A 21,553-nucleotide genomic window follows, 5' to 3' on the forward strand; every position below is an offset into this window, starting at 1 on the left:
TTATCCCTTTCAGCTCTATTTTCTTCTATTTCCATTTCTTTAGAAGAGACAGACTCTAGGAGTTACAAACTTATTTAGAAATTAATTGCCTTTGTTATTTTCCACAACTTTCAGAGGCAAGACTCTCACTGACTCTCATCTCACCAAGCCTTCCTGTGCAGAATGAGCATTTACATGGCTGTATAAGAAAATACCAGACATAATAAATAACACTACTACCTTCTAAAAACAAGAAGATAGAAAAGATTTCGGGGTCAAGGCTGCAACACACAGTCAAAGAGTCCATGGTCTCTTGTGGCATAGCAAGCAAGGCAAAGGAAATTGCTGCCTTGTGGGAAAAGCTGCTCAAATTCTCAGTTATCTGGTGCCCACTAAGATGTGAACTTGAGTCTGAGTTGCACTAAGTATCACCACATATCCAAGATTACAAAAACATACATACTCAACATCCTAGGCCTTATCAAAAACCCATTCCAGCCACCTGAACTCTGGTACTTGTCTCACTGAAGATCTGGAGACTAAATTCAATCTATCTCAAAGCATTTTCCAGCTAAAAGCATTAGAACAGAATAATATTGGCTTATTGTACCAAAACAGAAACAGTTCGTTTTCATTTGATTTAGAAATACCAGCTGCATACTTTGAAGAATGAAAACAATTCATGTGCTAGACTAAGCAAAAGTATATTATGTTTTAACAAATACAATTTTTCTAGGTAACTGCTCTTTTTTATTTTGGGGACTTTTCTAAACTAGTAGCTAAAGAAGGAATTAAGAATTATGCTTCACGTACAGAAAAATTACTATCTTGTTTACAAACAGAAGTTAAGAAACTGCTTTTGAACAAAAAGTCGACGTATTCACCTTTTGTTTTGGAAAACTGTATTATACTTACAAAAAGCAAAATTCGATGCAGTTTTAAAAAGGAACTCTGAGCAGCTGTACAGAAAAGATACTAAATAGTGTCAATATTCTATCCCATAAATTATTTCTTCTTGCTTACCTTAGCTTTAATTACTCCATCATGTGGTTCACAGTGTTGTTTCAGAAAAAGTTTAAGTCTATCACGAGAAAAGAGATGTTTCCTTCGGCTGTATTAGGAAAGAAAGGTAGTATTATCAACTAACATCTTTAATTAGTGTTTAATCACAGCCAAAAATATGTGCAAGGACACATGTGATAGGCCATATGATTGATCTTTTTCTTATTTTCTTAATTATAAGTAACATCCTTACTATTGTAATTAATAAACATTCTTTGATACCCCAACTGAATTAAAATTTTCTTTATGAATAAAACAGAACTCAAGTAGTACATAAGAAGTTAGTTTATGCATCTGCAATTTTTATTTTGAAGAATCTGTTATGTCCTCTTTCATAAACACATACAAACTCCATAGCTTTTTCATCCATGGTAGATCGTCCAAATACTTCTTAAAATTCCTAAATAAAACTCAAGTCTGACTGTTTCAGCAGAGAGGGAGGACAAACAAGCAAACAGGGACAGCAGGAAAGCAACATTCACATCTCTCAAGTGGGGAGGCAAGCCAAGAAGTGACAAAGTGAATCCACACACTTCTCAGTCAAGCTATGCCACTCCTTTCTTCAGGAGAGTGTGAACTTCACTGGCTCCTGGCATTCCAGGGAAGCTGCATTATTTCGTGGAAGGAAAAAAACTTCACTACACAGGAGTAGTTAATGAAAAAACAAATCCAAATTAGTGCTGGAACTAAATGACTTGTAAACACACAAACTGGAATTTGTTTACAGCATCCAGTTAATATCAAGTTTTGATGCACAAACTACCCTAAACATATATTTTAGCTAAATTTGAGACAAATTTGTTACTTAAGAAGCAAAACCTCTAGACCTTTCTATTTTAAAATCAATCTGATAGCCAATGTCTGCTCCAACATTTCAAACCAGCAATGCTGTCAGAGTGCCCACAATGTCAATACTTCATTATTATTATAGTTTTTAAACTTTTTTCCCCCTATTCCATCAATCACAACAGTAGCCAAGGTACCAGAAGTCACAGTGTTGCAAATGTGGAATATATAAAAATTTTCTTAAGAAAGAACGTTCTTTGATGTTTGATCTTTGTATACCTTCAAGCCTAATCAACAAGAAGAGAAATTTAAGGCATGAAAAAGCGAGCTTGGTTGTTAGCTACTATAAGTGATGTCCAGGTGCTAGAAAAAGAAATTATTTGTTGGTATAATGCTGTCCCTGGCTCGTTTCCACGAGCTCTGAAGTGTCCTCAGTCAGAAGAAAATGCAGCGTTGGCTGGGTCACCGCAACAACAGTAGAATTGCTTTGTTAAGGTAAGGGCTGGACATGCTTCAGTGGTCTCAGACCTGGGGGGAGGTCAACAAAGCCTGGGAAGAAGACTGCCCACTGACAGTGGGCACAAAGAATGCAGAATTTAGGGGTCACAAAGACATCTAGCAGAACACCCAAAATAAGGAAATCTAATCTAATATAATACAACTGAGCAATTGCGCTGAATCAGCTCCAGCTGGGTAAAAGCTAATTCTGCAGAGGGAGATCTGCAACCACGGACACAGGACCACCAACCCAAGAAACCCACTGACTCAAAAGAGAAAGACTGAGCATGCAGACTAAGTACCATAAGATGCAATAATTAATCAATTAATTGGAATAATTAACCAATAGAAAATAGAATATTAATTAGTAACAGAACTATGTAACTTGTAGCCAATGAACACTAATTCTTTTGCTTGCTGAAATGTGCTTGATTTATGGAATACCACTGATCACCTAGGCTTGTGCACCTGTGAAATAAATAACCAGCATCTCTTTTGAGTGTGTAATTATTGGCTTGTTGCACATTGGGTAACTGATCGGATTTTTGCAGACAACAGCAGGTCTCATCTGTGCACCAATGAAAGCAGAGACTTGCAAGGAGTTGGTACCTGTGTTAATGCTAGCAAAGCTTGGATTCCTTGATAGAGAAGGCCTGTAGTACAGTATTTTTGTAACACTGCTTTTAATTAACAGCTCTAACATTGTTTTAAAATGCCATTTTATATCAAAAACACCTCACACAACTCACAGTTATAAAGTACAGTTTTAACTTCCACATACTAATTTTTACCTTAGTTGAGATGCTTTAACAATAACAGGTTCATATAGGTGTTTTTTAATAGGTTGGACTTTGTATTTGAACAAAGAAGGATCAATTATGGCTTTCTTCTCCCTAGGAAAAAAAAATTTAAAAAAAGTTTACATTCACACATCATCAGCCTCATATTATACACATTTAATATATTTATATGCCTACACAATGGACCTCTTGAAAATACCCAGCTTGTAACTTCCACCAATACCAAAGACCAAAGCTGGCCTATTAACTTGTGCCAACTTTTCTGCTACTATATTTAAAACTGCATCAAAACCAGTTCCTGCAAGGAACAGGAAGAACAATGAGGGATGTTTTCTTAGCAAGGAAATGGGAGATAAGAAGGGAAGGAAGGATGAAGAGAGAGAGACAAGTAACATCCCTATAATTCAAAAAATTGTCTCCTTAGTACTCTCAGAACTCATGATGGCAACAGGAAGACAAGAAAAAGGAGAAAAAGATGATGAGGAAGGAGTCCAAAAGAGAGAAACAAATCAAATTAATAAAAATAGTAGCTCTTGATCTACCAATTGCATTGCAAAACAAATAAAAAACACCTAAAATATTTTTCCAAAATAACGCTAGAAAAAACCCCAAACCAAACACTTTACCAACAACATAACAGAAAGTAACAGAAATCATAAGGCAACATATCTACACTTCAAAATAAATGCTTACGAGGTTACATGGTTTATTAGCCAAAGTGCACTTCCCTTTTACAGCTATTGCTACAGAGAACTAAATTTTTTCCGCTCCTCGTGGAAAATATTTCTTCAGTTTTAACATAGCATTAACTGCTTTGTTACACCTCCTCCTAGGTGAATAACACCCATGTCTGGTGTGCTACCAAAATAATCACTCCTTTACATGAGAGGGGTTTTGCCACAGACAACATACTTTCAAAAGAGTAGTGTATTTATGGACAGACTTCATGAACAGAGAATAAGACTTTACTTAAATAATGTTGGCATTTTGCTATTAAACAACAGAACTAACTTCTCCTGAGGTGACAGTCTGTAATCATGAGTTGTACTGCTTTATCAGGAAGAATTCAGTCATCATCTTATTTCATCAGTAAGTTAAGTACCTAAGTAGATGAACTAGGAGATTTAAAACTATGCAGTTCATCATTGTCAGCCCTTCCAGCATTTACAAAATGCTTTCAGGTGGAGTTTGTGACAAAATAAACCAGAACATCACTTGCTGTTCTTTAGCCTTGTGAAAAACATGCACAAGATGTTGAGAACTGTACTTTGCAAGGCTGCTGAAAATGAAATTTGCTAAAATTCTTGTTTTTCCCCACTAACTCTGTGAAAGAGAAATACAAGAAATGTTAACATTCCAGTGTCTAATAAACACATTAATTCATACAAACAAAATGAAAACAATATTCACCATTAGTGTCATTTCAGATGAGAAGAATTTGCAAATTTCTCAAGGAAAATAGTTTATAATGATTGAATTAGCAGCATAGTTAATAATAAATGGACTGACAAAACAAACAAGACAGACTTGGAAACAGCAACACATCTACTAGACCTACAGGTAAGTGCTGTGATATGCATGCACTGTCTTGCACGATAGTGCATGCATATCACAGCTGAAGTCTCAAGTTGAGTCACTCGGACCAAATCGAATTTAAGAAATATAACAGAAAAAAGTCCACCCAGCAAAACACAGATCAACTGTAATCCAGTATATCCACTGGCAAGATTTTAACATCTCTACATAAGTTTGTTAAAAGAGCCTTCATATTCTGCATACCGTGGCTTGGTCTTCCAAGACCATCTTCAGCCTCAAGACAGGAAAGCTAAAGTAATGAAGGCTGTCCCTAGGAATTTCTGGATACTATGGAAGACAAACTTGCACCTCATCACACACCATTGCGTTTCCAGTCCTTTAGTCTAATAAGCTGAAGAATGACCCAAACAGATGATGGTTCAGATACAAAATAAAAGGCATCAGAGTACCAGTATTAAACCAAAAGTATATCAGTTTGTTTATACATTTTGAACAGATTCTAAGCTTCAATACTGTCTGCAGTCAAATTCAGAGCCCAAAGAATAATCAAACTTTCAACTCTTTTGTTCATCTTTACTTCTTAGTTTGAGTAAATCTTTCTCAACTTCAGTGGATCATATATAATAGCCCAAACATAATTTCAAAACACACTACATTTTTTCTGCTTAGTTTCTGAATTTCCAGTTATTATCCCAAAAAGAAAATATATTCCTGATATCTTCTTCCAAATTTGTAGTAAAAATTTTGCTTACTGCAGAAGAGGAAGAAAAACGTCATTCAATTCACATAGAAGTTTTAAAAATTATATAGATTATCTAGCTGCTTTGGCATAAAGATATTCTTAGTTCTGGTTATACTTCATTTTGTAAAGCATTATATAAAACACATTGGAGTTAGAAAGGGTTAGACCCATTTCACAGCAGAGATCCCTTACAAAAAAATCTTCACAGCACAGCTCTGACACACAACCAAATAGAGAGTATTGTGTAATTTAGCAGGTAAAAACTGCAACTGACTCACCCATATTACACTACTTTCTACTGCACTCAAGTAAATGTGGCTAGTACTTGTGTCAAAATCCTGCATTTTTAATAAGGTTATACTGAACCACTGACAGGTAATAATCTCATCAAGCCTTCAATTACTTTGGCATGGTGACCACATGACCTGAACATAAGTTTCTTCCTACAGTACTGCTATCCTACATCCTGACAGCACGGTACTAAGGGAGCAATACCATAACTTCTGAGACCTTAGAACCATAAAATCGTTAAGATTGGGAAAGGCCCCTAGGATCGAGTCCAACTACCAGCCCTGTTCATCACTAAACCACATTTTCAAGTGCCACATCCACATGCCCTTCTGAACACTTCCAGGGACAGCGATTTCCTGACTTCCCTGGGCAGCCTATTCCAATGTCTGATTTTTCAGTGGAGAAATTTTTTCTAATATCCAATATAAACATCCCCTGGCACAATTTGAGGCCATTTCCTCTCATCCTGTCCCTTGTTACCTGGGAGAAGAGACCAACCTCCACCTCACCACACCCTTGTAATCAGGTGGTTGTAGAAAATGGTAAGGTCTCCTCCCTCTTCTCAATTACCTTGTCCAGGACACCTATCTACACCATCTGGTCTGAGTCTTGCCACAGCTACCTCTATCTTACTGTATTAACAGAAGTAGAAAAATTGCACAGAAAAATACTGAGAGTTAGAGGATCCGGAGCGCTGTCCTGAAGTGCTAAAATGACTGCTGTCCCACTTTTTCAGAAAGAGGCAGTAGCTTTTCTTCTTCTCTTTAACTAAATTTGGGAATGGAAAAAAACTCCCCTGAAGAATGCTAGCTAAATAACACAATCATTTATGGTCTCCTTGTGCCTTACACAGAGGTAACGTGGCAGTAAACTGATCCCCACAGCAAAGCTGCCTCTGCACATCTTTGAAGGTTGCCACTGACAAGAAACTCTGTCCTGCGCAGTAATAACAACTGCCCGTTTGGAATTGCAAATTATTTCCTGTAACTTAAATAAAAATTCAACAACAAAACAGAGCAACCTGAAGACTGTTAAAAACAACACTCTAGGGACAAGACAACACCATTTTGTAACAAAATCCTGACTTTTAACTTTCTGGTGACGATTTTAAGGTGCCTTTGATCCAAGTACTTTGGTCTTTCCTTATAATATAAAGAGGACTAATACCCATCATCATTATTCTTGGATTCAAGTGATGGAGGAATGAGAGAGGAAGAAAGGAAAGAATTAAAGATGAAGAAAGATTTACTGTACTGCAGATATTTGTATAGCTTTAATGACAAGTTATGCCCACATTTTGACATATCCAGTTCGTAATTTTTTCTCCACATAAAGTTAAAAAACTCATTTGAAGATGGTAAAAGGCCTGGATGGTAAGGTTCCACTGACATTATTTCCAAAAACTGTTATCTCTTATAACCCAAAATTTGCAGAAACAATTAGCACTTTCCCAAAATTAAACTTTAATTCAAATTGAACACCCAAATTTACTGCCATAAACCAAAAATATTTTTTTCTAGTATTTCTGATGATGCTTGATGATTCACACTACTCACTGCCCTGGCAAAAGGAATGACATGAATAATTAAGTTGCAGCTGAATTGTATGCATTTGGCAGCAAAAGCTCCTCACCTCCAGGCTGCTGCCGAGTGCTAAAGCCAACGCAAGAGTTCAACCTCACCTTTAAAAGTCTAGCAGTTTAAGGTGGGAATACTGCTATTCCATGTGACCACTAACCTATGGTACCAGAGGCTCCCAGGGCACAGTATAAATGTTTTAAGAACTCAGATGATTGCTACCTCCTGCTTTGTAACCCAGGCCTTAAAAAGCAGCCTGTTTTTCTGAGGGAAAGTAAAGAGCATTACAGACTCTTTCTCCCTGTACCATCCCAACTTTTACTGCAGAACACAACAGAATGGTCAGCAGGAGCACTTGTACAGACTACATGGCTATTTCTGCTCCATACAGACAGGAGTATGGTCACAGAAAGGCTGGGATCTCTCTAATGACATCTATTTTCAGCTAAGATTCTCTAGCCTTACAGATTCTTTAGGAAAAATATTTGCAGATGGCCTATCAATCTGTGCTGTGCTCCCCTCCCCCTCCCTCACAAACACCCTGAGCATCTGCTGTACCATTGTTTAACAGCACTGCAGGTTTGCACAAAGGCTGGGTCTCAAAATCTGGAGATTTGTGTGCAGGCTGAGGCAGAACTGTCCTGCACATATCAACTCGACACTGGCCCCAAGGTGACTAACATCCATACTCTTCACATGCAAGTCTCTCCATAAACAGCAAAATATAGTCTCTGAAAGATTAGGGCTGCAAAACAATGTCATTCAGTCCAGTGGGATTTCTTATTGTTATGAGCAATGGTAAAAAGAATCTTATCTGCTGGCATACAAAAATTCACAACAATTATTTACTTTCAGATAGGTTTTACACATAGTACATAATACTTTTCAAGTCTGCATATACCCAGAATATATCTAGAAAATAACTGTTATTACACTCTCACATATGTTAAACAGACTCACTTAAAACTTCCAGTAAGCACTTTAAAGCCACAAGAGGTTTGCAATTTAACTTGTAGCATAAATGTTAGTTAGACATGTCACATGCTTCAAAGTCTGTATATTCTCACAAGAATTCCCTTTCTAAGAGAAAGAAAATATTTTCCCTCCCTTCTCTGTACTGTCCAAGTAACTAATCAGCTGGGGAGAATGACAGACTGACTGGGAGTGCAAGACTTAAGTCTTACCACTTACCAGCTCTGCATGCATGGAAGTGACAGCACTGTAACAGGATCAATCCTACAATCAGCTCTGTGCATGCTTGCCTAATTCCAAGAATAACCTCCTTTCAAATGCCACATGCTTTTTGGAATACTGAAAATGCATTTATTTTTTCAATACATAGGACATCTTCATGGACAAGTTAGACACTGCCTTCAAGAGACAGCAAAGAAATTTAAAAATTATTTATCCCATGTTATTTTCTTAATGAAGTGAGGAGCTCCACCCTAGTTATTCTAGGCATGTCAGGACATAACTTCCTCATGAAGCAATCGACAAGATTAACTTCTGCATCCCTGTGACATCTTGAAGTCAATAACAGTTCATGCAAAGCCTGTATGTTGCTAGATCCTAGATTAGGGCCCACTTCAAACCTTCCTCTTTCATCATCATGCCTATGAAGCATAGAAGTCTTTCATCCCATTATACTGCTAGGATAGGCTCAATTACTGGTCAGTAAAGGGATACTCCAAAATAAATACCATGGTTACAGTCAACAGGCTCTCCTATTCAATGTTATTAAGCTACTCCAGCCTATAGAAAGTTCCTCAAGACAGGATACACACAGTTTCACTGCACCTAAAATCATAATCAAATTCATTAAATACAGTGACATATTTATATGGACACATGCACAATGAAGAAAGCTTTGTATGTATTTGGTTTTTTGGACAAATACATGAAGTCTCTGGGAAGGTTTTCAGAGAGTTCCAGTAAAAGTGTGTCCTCCTGTCATAAAGCAATCTCAACTCTGAGCCCCATGATGGAAGTGAAGTGATACCAGACTCCAGAAATGCAGAACATGGCTGCACTTTCTGCTACAGCACCACAGATTTTGCAGCAGAGAAAACTACCAAGAGATAAACACAGCTCTTCCATCATCTCCCAGCAAAAACACTGTCATTACAAAGAGATTAACAATGATTATTCGGTAGGTATTCCATTTCTCATAATGCAGAGTTTTCTAGTGCATTAGCATAACCGGCACCTCTGAATGTTCAGCTTGTCAACCTTCAGCTCCCTGAACACTCCCAATCCATACAAATCAAGTAATTTGTTTTGGTCAGACTCTGACATGTCTGCTTTAGTCTCATTTCCACCCAGTCTGCATGACATAGAGTAAAAGCATCATGTACCCATTTTGTGCAGAGCTATTGTGCGTTTCTGAGTCGTCACTGTCGCTGATGACAATTGTGTCCCCATCAGCACTGCTGGTGTGGCCATTCGCCATTCCATTGTGATGGGTTGGAGCTATGACTTCCAAAACCTTACACTGCAACCTGAAATAAAACACAGACATTTATTAACATCAAAAGTCTTTCACTAGTACAAGGAGTCTAAAACTGTAGCAGATGTTAAGAATACATATATAACTGAACACTTTACTGTCTAGTAAATAAGTAACTAAGAGCCTTGCACTCAACACTTGGTAAAACATTAATTTCATAAGTACCATCTAATAAATGGAGAAATTAATCTGCTTATACAGCTATCAGCTTCACTTCTCAGGAAAACAAATCAAGTTACTTGTGGCTGTGAGGTTTTTTTCAGTTCTCATTTAAGTAAACTAAAAAGTTAACTTAGTGTGTTGCTTTAAAACTACACAACAAAGCTTCTATGTTATTTTCATAGCAGTCTAAGAAAAGCAAAAGACTGTCAGATCCCAAAGTATTTTTACTTGTAAGAGATCATCTTCTACTACTGTCGATGACCTAAATAAACAAGGCTGAAATGATCATTATGCATCTAATCTTAATAATGGCCCATTCATCTGCTGACACATATTAAGGCTCCATCTGGCATACACACAATTGACAAAACAAGCCTATTCCTTTGCCATCCTGAATGCTAGTTATAAAAGGGAGAATTAACTACATATCAAAAAGTATAATTAATCAACACTTCATGCTGGGTGACTGTACTATAGCTGGTTCTTAACCACTAACTTTCACCCCTTTCTAGAATTCCATGGTTCCTATTCTTTAGCTTAACATCCAAAAGCCTTGTCTGATTCATGAAAATTAACTGCTGTAGTCAATGGACATTGTCACATTCTACCACTAAAAGCTCAAAGCAGGGGGAAAAAGAACATCTAATAATTCTCTGAGCACCAAGAACTCCCACTTGAAATACATAAGATGAAGAACACATGAAGTCCTGGGCTTGAATTAGTGTGGCGTCACACTTAAGTTAAAAACAAACAAACCTCACAACATCCATGACAAATTTTAAATGTTGTTCTATCTGAATTGAACAGTGGCAAAAAGGAAGGAATGTCAAAATATTTCTTGAACACATCTTTCTGCAAGCAGGTAGTACTATCCAAAACTTGCACACACTGGGAAGGGTGGGGAGAGGGGAGGAGAAGAGGGGAAGGGGAAAGAAAAGATGGTGGTAGCGGGAGAAAAACCTGAAGAATTAAAATAACATGATAACATTAAAATACTCTAGGTAGTATTCTTGTGGCATTATCAAGGATCAGCAATGCAGTTAGACCCTGTAGTTGCTCTCTCTAACAGGAAGAGAGCTGATAAAATATTAAAAAAATATGAAAATAATTTAATTTTTAAAAAACCAAACAAACAACATAACTGTTAACATCCTTATGTACTCCTAAAGACAACAATATGACTAGTGCTTACAGTATACATGGGGACACCAGAGCTGCTTGCACACAGAGGCAGCCTGTGCCCACTTGGGCTTGCTGGCCACAGGCACACCACCATTCCAATGCAGCCTATCTCGTTTCCAAAGCTGGTCTGGGGCTGGAACACATGTCTTCCCAGCCAGTGGAGACCAAGCTAATTAACTGTAAAAAATTATACAGACTCTGTAAAATGAACCAAGAGCACCCAAGTACAGTGGGAGGTAGAACCTGGTGACAGTTCCCTAAGTAAATCCAAGTCCCACAAGGCTTATTAAGGTCTGGCCCAGCACCAGACTCTGAGTCTTCTAAGAAAATTCTATTATTAGTAACTTGGTTTTCAAATATTTGGAACATCACAGTCACCCCTTCATACTAAATAATATGGAGCTGACTGCATGGCAGAATGTATATTATTAGGCTGGGTTTTTTTAAATCCAACAAAGATCACCTGCTGAAAAAAGACTTCTTAGTAGAACTACTTTGTTTCAGATTATAAAATATATTTCCTAGTGAGTCCAATTCGAATTAAAACACGCTTAATTAATTCCGAGTGCAAATGCAGCGAAAGCTACCGACACGCTCCTACTCTCACCCCGCTCACCACTAGAGGGGGCGGCACACGCAGCAGCCACCGCGCAACCGCCGCACCGCGCCCCGAGCTACCCGGGGCGCCCACGGACAAAGAGGCTTCCGCGCACACACCCCCGGGCCGTCCTGCACAAAAACACTTCAATATTCGAGCCACCGAGGAGCTTTCCAACATTGATTTTACCTGTTCATCCATCGAGCAGCCCTGTAATTTACAGGGCATCACATCTCCTTCTCTAAGAATGGAAATTATACATTCTACACGCTTGATTCAGTAAGCAGCAAAATCCCCAATACAGTTGCATTCCACGCACCACACCCCCCCTTCCCCTTTATTTTTCAGCAGGAAGAATGACTAACAGATTAAGCTATCCCAGAAAGGAAGTGATACTCCATCTTCTATGCTATTCAAATCATTACCAGAAACCTTTGGGGAAGGAATCAAGTGAAACACACATTACCTGGTTCAATAAAAGCACAATCCCATGCAATTCAGTGCTTACTGATAAACGGGAGATTAAAGAGAGTGATGCAACCGTTCCTTCTGGCACTAAAGAACTAATCTATTAATGATTTTTTTTGGCCTTTTTTTTAGCCTGTAGTCAAACCATGGCTAATAGCACCAGTTCCCTAGACTAAGCAGCAAAGACACTCTGTTTCTAGTGCAAGTGGTTTGCTCTTCTCAATTAACTTCAGCATTCCCTGAGTTCACTCATTACAACTCTTACAAGGCACATAAAACAGCACAGCTGAAAGCTGAATCAAGACATTTAAATGAAGCATACTACTTGAATTACTTCCAAAAAAAGATACTCCAAGATATTTACACAGCTTAAGTCAAACCATGCTCACTATTTCCCATAAAACAACATTTGGAGATAACACAATCTAAAAAGAGAGCATCAAAGTATGTCAGTATGTACCCTAAATATCCCCATCAGTCAGGAAGCATTTTCTTCAAATTACAATAAAGATTACAGTCACATTGAGTGAATCCCAAAGGCTTTCAAAATAAATTGAGAATAGAACCATCAGAAACTTTCACACAACAGTCCCAGCAACTCTACCTCAGACAACACTGCACTTAAAACAATTTTGCTTACCTATTTCTGCACTACAGGCTGTTTTCAACAATGGGGTCCTCTGGCTTCTTGAAAGAATGGCCTCATGCTTACAGATCTATTTTTTGTTAGGCTCAGAAACTTAAGTTCTTTAAGGTCTCTTACATTAGGGGAAGGGCTCCAATAAATGCTTGGCCTTATGGTTTTATCTTTCCTTTCTTAAAAAAAAAACAAAACAACAAAGAAAACACAGGAGTCCAAAAGTTTTCAACACAAAGCCAGTGGTGGTATCACCAACATAATTATTTTTTTGAATGTAAGTGTATCTTCTCTCTCAAATGAAAAAGTCTGAGAAGTCCCATTGATATCCATGAATGTCGGGTAGGGCTGGTCAGCTGCACCAGCAAAAGAACAGAACTGACTCCAGCAGCAATCTGAGGGCCAGAGACTACAGACTGTGGCACAGGACAGTTTCTCAGGAAACCCAACTCCATCAGTCTCTGTGCTCCACTGTGTAACAGGCCAAAACCATTACAGGATATCAACTGAAAAACCTCGACCCTGCAATTATTGGCACTTTCGTTTCCCAGAGAAGTTCTTCCCAAATGCCAAGTAGGCCTTTACATCCAGCCAAGGCTGGTGTTAGAGGCTCTGAGAGGAGAGACCACTTCTCATAGCTCCTCAATTGTGCATCCTGCACAGCAGCTTTTGATCTGGCTGGCATTAATCACTCTTACAGAAGTAACAGTCTGGCACTCTGCTATGTCCCCATTTCAAGTCAAAAAACCAAGATACCCTGAAGGCTCAGATGAGTTATAAATGTGTCTCTGTATGCTTTGCAACAAAAAGACAAAACCATCCCTCGGATGGCACATGGCTGTTTGAAATGGGACAGTGGGGTAACATTGCAACACTTTGAGGCCAACTTTTAAAATAAACCCACAATGATCGGTGAGTTAGAGGCAAATTCACCTTTTAAGACACACAAATGAAAGCAAAGTTTTTCAAATGTCAAAGTTAACATTTTGACATACCTTTTCTAACAGTATGTAAAGTTAGTTGAATACAGAAACCCCCAGAAAAGTACCAAAAAGCTACAGCATCATTCTGTTTTTCAGCTTTTAGTAAGTTTTTAATAAGTAAATGTCAAATAAGTGCAGTAATTAATATCCTCATCCTAACAGTTCTCATATGCTTGAAAGTAATTAAAGAGATAAAAGAGAGGCAAGATCTGAAGGAGTAAGTGACATCTTTTACTAAGCTAACTGGTACTGTTTAATGCACACACAAACAAAAGCACGCAACAAGGAGACAGGTTTTATGCACATAACAGCTTCCTAAAGTATGGAATGAGCTGCTGCTTTTGAGTTTTAGCATCTTCATTTGTCTGTCAAGTTATAGTTAAGATTGCATGTTTCAAAGAAACTAGTAAGAAATATGGTTTTGCTTAGGACAAGAGTACATAGAGAATAGCTGCATCAGCTATCTCCTAATTCAGCAGAATTAGGGCAGTACTACACTGGTACATGCATCATTTTGACTGTCCGGCCTTTGGTTCATAACATTGTATTGATTAAAAACAAACCCAAACCTTTACCTTTGAATTTATAGTTATAAAAGTAGAGAGTGTGAGAATGAGATCTAACAGACTGGCAGCGCCAATTGTTGTAACAGCTGTTCAACAACCTTCAAGAAAGGACTTGCAGGTTCTCTCCCACATATCATCATCTCATAGCTTCCACTAGTCAAATACAAATATATTTATTAGTCAACAAATTTACACTTACATTTATATCCCAAAGGATTTAAGGGCACTGGAAAGTGAATGCCTTAAACATGATTTTTCCAAGCCAGAAGTTGATTGATCCTTAAACAGCTATGCTGAGAAAACACATACTGAATTTGCTCTATGAATAGGTAAGCTGCTCTCCAGTACTATCAGAGATGCTGTTTCAGACACTACACTGGTTTTGATACTTTCTGGAATTCCAAATTCACCTTTCAAAATAAAGTAGCAAACTTCCTTTGTATACAGGAACTTACATTTAAGCCTTACCACTAAAAAGCACACTACAATTAGTAATTGTAATTTAAATTCTCCGTAACTTATTAGAGTCTAAACGTGGAAAACACTTTGTCACTTACTACCTAGTGATCTTATAATAACTCATCCTAGTACTCAGAAGACAACTACGGAGATATAGATATGGATATAAGCGAGTTGCCAGTTTGAATAAAAAGAAGTTGGAAAATTAGCTATAACTTTATCTCTTACAAGGATTATCTTTTACCATCCTAACTCCTTATCAGCTATAGTCATGACCAGCAACATGCTTCCTGTGCCCCAGTTAAGACTTACAGAGATGAAAACAGTATGCAAATCTTTTAATTGGCCTAATGCAGTGGTTAATCCACTATGAGCACTCCTAAAGCACTGGGACACCAGTCAAACAACTAATGAGTTAAAAAAAGTTCCATCTATGACTATCTGTTTCCTGCAGCCTTACAATTGTCAACATCAGATCACTCAAAGCAGAGAAAGGATGTTAACCTGTATCAAACATATGATCAGATGCAGCAATCTTCCTAACAGAACATCATCTACTACTTTTGCAAGTAGATTCATTTTTAAAAGCATTCTGGTGTTGCTTGCTCACAGACATTAGGCAAGTATTCTTTTGCAGTGGTGTCATCTAGTGGTCAAATTCAATGAAAAAAAGATATTCCTTTTTTATATCTGCCACATTCTGTGTGATTTTCTTCCTTCTTATACACTGACCTTTAAGGACCCTATTTTAGTCTGTAAGTGGTTGACTTTTTAATTAAGTGACATACTAACTGATGGACAAGAATTGGTAGTGCCCCAACCTCTACATGGGGAAGGGAAGACATCACCACATAAGCTATTTTTAAGAGTGGAGGTAGAGCTGTCCAACCTAAAGCCTCAAATCTCCTCCCTGCTCAAGTCAGACCAAAAGCTTGTAGCTTAATTAACTAATTATCAAACTGCTCACTTGTATATCCTAATAAAGACAAACATTATTTTTTTGTGATAGCACCCAGACTCAGAACACTGACAATAAATCACAACTGGTTGTCTACACATGCTTTAAATGTCGTTTTTCCTCCAACAAATTAAAATAGCTTTAAAACCCAAAAAGCATGTTGCTGACTTCAGGCAGAAAAGAACAGGTCCTACTGCTGAGCGAGTTGGGCTGTTGAAGGGGTTTTTTTTGTGTGTGTGTCTGAGGCATTAGCTGAGATTATTATTTCAGGTAGGCCTTCCATACCACATAGTTCCAGCTCTCAGGTAACTGCCTTCAGACATCAAGATGCTGAAAATCAATTTCTCAAGTTTCAAGTACCAGTAATAAAACACAGTACTAAGACAGCAACAAAGGGACAGGTTACTGCAAGAGATGCCATTCCTTGTGGAAAATCAAAAGACCAACAAGTATGTAATGGGTCTTGAACTTCTAGCTCTGAACGTCAAATACAGGAAGCAATTCCAGTAATGCGATCAACATTTTTCCTCTCCTTCAATAAAGTGTGAGCTAAAACATTAGCTGCTTATTTTACATCTTAATTGACCATGGCTAACATGAAATATTGCTCTAATCCCCGCCCAACAAAATCTCAAATAACTTCCATGCCTTTTTCAATAAACTACTTTCTATAAACTACAATTTGACATTCTAAATGATAATATTTACAGTGTCAACTGGTTGCAATTCTTTAGCAACTCAAACTTAATTTTAGATTAAGTTTTCTCTTTGTATTATTTAATGTTTCTGACCAATGTTTCAAATAATAATTTTGTCTTTTGTGAAGGCAGTACTAGGAAAATGTTGTTACACAATTCCTATGTTTCTTTAACTGGAAATCTGAGCACCTTGTGTTTTAAAGCATAGCACAGCTTCCACTTTGGAGAAGAGTCAGCCCCAGTTTGGCCAGAAAAGTCAGGACACATACAAACCAAGAAAGGTGGCCATTTTTAGTCAAAACATCACTTGAAAGGATTAAAGAGCAAGCAGAATTACCTCGTTGCTTCTAACAGATTACCAAAATGCACCCATAATTTTTAGAGACCACCTGAACAAGCCACGTGATAGGACTGGGGGGGCTTTCTCTACACTTTGTTTCTGGTTGACAAGGGCTGTTGGAGACACCAGACATACCAAATTAAGAGGAGGACAGTGTATCCCAAACTCTCCTGAGTTCCTCCTGCCAGACCTCAGTAACAAGGCAGAAGTGGCCAAATTCAAAACTGAGCAGCACAGCAAAAGGCTAGAAACCAGAAGAGATGTAACACCAGAAAAAGCAATGGGACATTAGACACTGCAACAACCAGAACACACAGGTTTCATACAACCAAAAAACCCAGTATCTACCTAGACTCTGAACGTCTGAACGAAGCAGATCACCTGTCATTCCTTGCAGTATTATAAGCAACTTCATATGCTCAAGATAAAACACATTTGCATTGAGCCAAAATGCTAATCCTTCTAGTGTTTGGGCTCCCTATTGCTTACTTTGTTCAAAATCTAGAAAGCTGCAGTCTATCTTACAAGCATATTACACATGCAAAGTTAGGAGTTATAAAATATCAATATTTTAATTGTTTGAGCAACCCTTGGTTACACATGCATTATATAGTGGGCTTGGCATTAAATGATGCACAGAGCTCAGAAAACCAAATGATCCTGCTGACATTACACATGCAAAAAACATACATAAAAGCAGTGGAAGAATTTACACCACCACAAAACAACTGGGCTTTCATGATCTTCCAAATTCTACTGGCCTCATAGGACACTATTAGAACATAGATGGACTGTGATAGTTCTTGCTAGAAAAGATCACAAAAACGTAGCTGTACATGACAAATGCGTGCAAACAGCTCCGGTGAAAAGCCATATTATGCACAAGTAACATGAGTTGGTACACTTAATCCCCAGTGTAGTACTTCAAGATACAGGTCAAAGTCAACTGTTAATTGGCAGACAAATAACAATGCCTCACCTCCTCCCACTTTGTATTCTTTAATTATGTACCTCTAAGCATAAAAGTCCCTCCGCATTACCACGCTATTTGCAGTGTTTCCTGGATTTAGTATTAAAGGTCTGAACTAGCTCCCTGCTATACCTTTGTCCGGAATATCAGTGGCATATAATCAGCTCAGGCAAGTTTTTTATTCTTGATTTTACACCAATTGATAGTTATGTAGTTTAAAACAGACAATCTCTAGCAGGCTAATTTTGGTGGAAATAAATTTTATTCGAAACTTTCATCTTTTGAATGGTATCCAGCCCATCTCAGAGGCTTAATAAATTTAGCTTATATCCTATTCATATACTGATCAAAGTAGAATATACATATCTAACAATTTTGTGTTTATCTCTACACAGCTTTGAGTAACCAAGAAGGTCGAATTAAAGACGTTAAAAAAGCTGCAGTGCTCTCTTAAAGAGATATCACAACTTTACCTTTGGAAACATCTTTGGAAAGCTACAATGCACACACACAAATATTTTAGAGAAGTAATAGAAAGAGCCATTCTTGAGGGAAAAAACTTTTAGAAGTACAATCTTTTTTTTTTTTGCTATTATTTTGGAAACAGTTTTCTACCTCTGAAGATACTAAGGCATTTCATTGAGCAAATGAAAAAGAACACCTGAACTATACTGACAGTTCGTAATATTCATGTTTCTAAATAAAACGAACAAATGAAACAAATAAACACCTTATTCTCTAAGCAAAATGACTGTAATACCAGTGGTAACCTCAGTCTAGTCATTTGACAAGTATAAAGATGAGAAAGAGGAAGACACTTTGGATATAGGTTTTCCATACAGAAGGCAGTAACTCTACTGAAGTTGCTCTTGTCCTGGCTTTACAGACTGGGACTTTACTGGCTGAAAAGAATAGAGCAGTGAAGAGAGGGAAAGCTTTTCTGTTAAGCACTGACCTTATGTACATATGCATACCAATCTCCTTACAACTTATCTCCTGCAGTGCATCAAGATTTTTCTTCCTGGTGTAGTACAAAATTTGCCATAAATAATATCTGGATCAGCCACTACAAAAATTCACACAGAACAACTGTTCTCCAATGACCATTTTGAACCAGCCCATTCCTATCACCCAACAAACACCAGACTTGCACTGTGTATCAGGCTACCCACAGGAGTCCCTTCTACTCTGAAATGTAAGCTGTCACCTTCCTCCTGAAAAAGAGCAAAATAAAATGACCCTACAAACAACAAAAACCACAGCAGCAGCAGCTGAACCCACAAAGGCTTTAGCACCCATTCTGGAGATATTTCCAAACTGAGCATGTTTTTTCACACCTTAAACTTCAATTAAATGAAACTGTAAACTCATTTAGACAAAACATGAAGCTTTTCTAGACCTCTCCCAGAAGCTGCTTTAAAGAAAGACTCAAGCTTATTTATACTATAGAGCATATGTACCAAAGATATAAGAAAGCATCTGAAGCTCAAAATTCTTCCTAGGTTTTAAACAGTCTAAGACAACAATAAAAAACTTTGCAATAAATACACCAGTATAACAGTAAGCATAACACTAGCTCTGAGTGGGAAGAAACCTGTATCAACCAAAATTCCAGATAATCAACTATTTATAAACATCTTACAATAAATTCCCAACGTTGCTGATAACGCAATCACAATTTTTGCACTACCTAAAAAGTAAAAATCCAACATTTATCCAATATTTTAAGCTTTCAGTAGTTTGGCCATTTATTCTGAATGATTTATCAAAACTTTTGTATGTTTTTTTAGACATAGCTTCCCCTAACTTCTCATTAAATCTTATTCTACAGAACAACCCACCTTTCTCACATCAAAATACTGACATTCCTTTGCAAATCCAACACATACACCCAAAAACATGCAGTGTCAAGACCTGAGAGCACTGCCGTATCTCCACAGCTGTGTCAAAGCTAAGGAAAGGTATCAAGCACAGCCACACAATCCTGCTCTTAATTAACGTAGGGAAGTGCAGTAATAGTATCACCAGCTTAAGCATCACACCTCACTTGGATGTATTTGTTTGATGGAATTTATTACCCTGGGTTTTGGGTTCAAAAATGCACACACAAACGCAACCAACATCAAACAAAAAGAAGTATTTATTTTTATACATACTTACCTTGCACCATTATTTCTAAGTACTTCCACTGTTTCATCAACAAAATAGCGATCCTTGACATAAGCAAAGATTTCATCACAGATCTCATGAAGTCGGGTGCGATGGGTAAGGGTGGCCAGGTAGAGAACTGGAATGATGAGTGCCTCTGGAAAACTCTGAAGATTATGTCTGGCTTTCTTCTCTGATTCCAGTGCTTCCTGATACGTGAGTCCTGGTTTACCTGTGACAGCACAGCTCCACACAAGACTGTTGCACAGAATGGTGCGTTCAAAAAAATCACTGAAAAGAAAGACCAGAAGGAGAAGAAAAAGAAAACAGTTGAGTTCTGACTAACATTTTCAACTTGCTCATAGTTAATATAGCAGGAAATTGCAAATATCTTTTACAAGCCTGAAATGCAAAAGCAGCTCTACTCCTCTACAGTTTGTAGATAACCACGGGTTATTTGCCATTTTTCAGCCATGACATGGGAAATTGCTATTGTACAACCAAGTCTCCTCTCGTTACAGACTACAGTAAGAGAATCAAGACCTAGAAATGCTTCAAACAAATATTCATATGTAAGAAGCCTTTTGCATAATAATAATCATACTGAGTTTAATAGGTGTCATATCACACTCACATCTTCCCCATTTCAACAAATATTTGCAAGACGAGCACCTAAAACTGTACAAACACGAAATAACTAAGATCACAGAAACATGTTGCAACTTGAGTAAGTTCCAGATTTTGAGTGCCTTAACTCACAAATGAAAAGATGAGAGAGGTAAAAAATCAGTGTCAAGTAGTTCTCTAAATAGTTTTTATTCCTTCACTGTTTGCATACCTCTTACAAAAAAGCACTGAAACATTTTCTCCTACAGATTCTTTTCCTCCCTTGTTCCATTAGTAAATATTGATTCTCCTCCTTCCACACATTTCCTATTAAGGCTAAATTGCATTGTCACTGCTTGCTTACTAGCTATTATACTGGAATCAAGAATGAAGAGCTTTCATTAGTCAAAATCTGTCCATTTATGACAGGTATGAGAAGAACAGCAGTTTATTAAAACATTTTCTAGATGAAGTAGATGATGTAGCTATTCCCAAAGCCATGTTTAAACACATCATATACTATGGATCAGTGATCAGACGGCAAAGCAATCTTTCAATATGCCCCAGTTCAGACAATGCTTTTATTTGCCTTTAGAAATATTAATGGACTAGTATTGATAACTACTGAACACACATGACAAACTAAGGTTTGTTCTGCCTTGTATCAGTCCAACACAGCTATTTCAAAGCACACAGAACTTTCAGACAACTGCATGCCACATGAGATACCTACACTGAAGTTTCATTTAATTCCTTTTAAAAAAAATCCAAAACGAAACCAGAGTGTTCCCATTTTTAAAAGGATAGACCTGTTCAAATAATTTCTAGTAATGAGATTAAGAGAACTGGACAGTTCACACTGAGTTTTTTCTTGCAGTCTCCCTGCAAACCCAAGCTGGCAAACGTTCATTGGTGACAGTGATGCAGATGAGTGTTCACTGCAGATGGACAGATGAACCATAACATTTTGTAAATGAAAATGGAAATTTCAGATTGAGGAC

General features: G+C 37.6%; 1 protein-coding gene across 4 annotated transcripts in view; it reads right to left on the reverse strand.

Annotated features, from left to right (window-relative positions):
• The window catches only part of BAZ1A (bromodomain adjacent to zinc finger domain 1A), a 64,228-nt gene that overhangs the window by 35,115 nt on the left and 7,560 nt on the right, over window positions 1-21,553 (reverse strand). For all 4 annotated transcript variants that reach the window (XM_069017803.1, XM_069017800.1, XM_069017802.1 and 1 more), the window contains 4 exons: window positions 19,959-20,237; window positions 9,626-9,769; window positions 3,117-3,218; window positions 1,003-1,090 (listed from right to left, as the gene is read on the reverse strand). In XM_069017803.1, the coding sequence (XP_068873904.1) occupies window positions 1,003-1,090; window positions 3,117-3,218; window positions 9,626-9,769; window positions 19,959-20,237 (613 nt within the window). The remainder of the gene's footprint in view (window positions 1-1,002; window positions 1,091-3,116; window positions 3,219-9,625; window positions 9,770-19,958; window positions 20,238-21,553) is intronic.

The sequence above is a fragment of the Aphelocoma coerulescens genome, chromosome 5, assembly GCF_041296385.1.
Source record: "Aphelocoma coerulescens isolate FSJ_1873_10779 chromosome 5, UR_Acoe_1.0, whole genome shotgun sequence".
In the NCBI taxonomy this organism is placed as follows: Eukaryota; Metazoa; Chordata; class Aves; order Passeriformes; family Corvidae; genus Aphelocoma; species Aphelocoma coerulescens.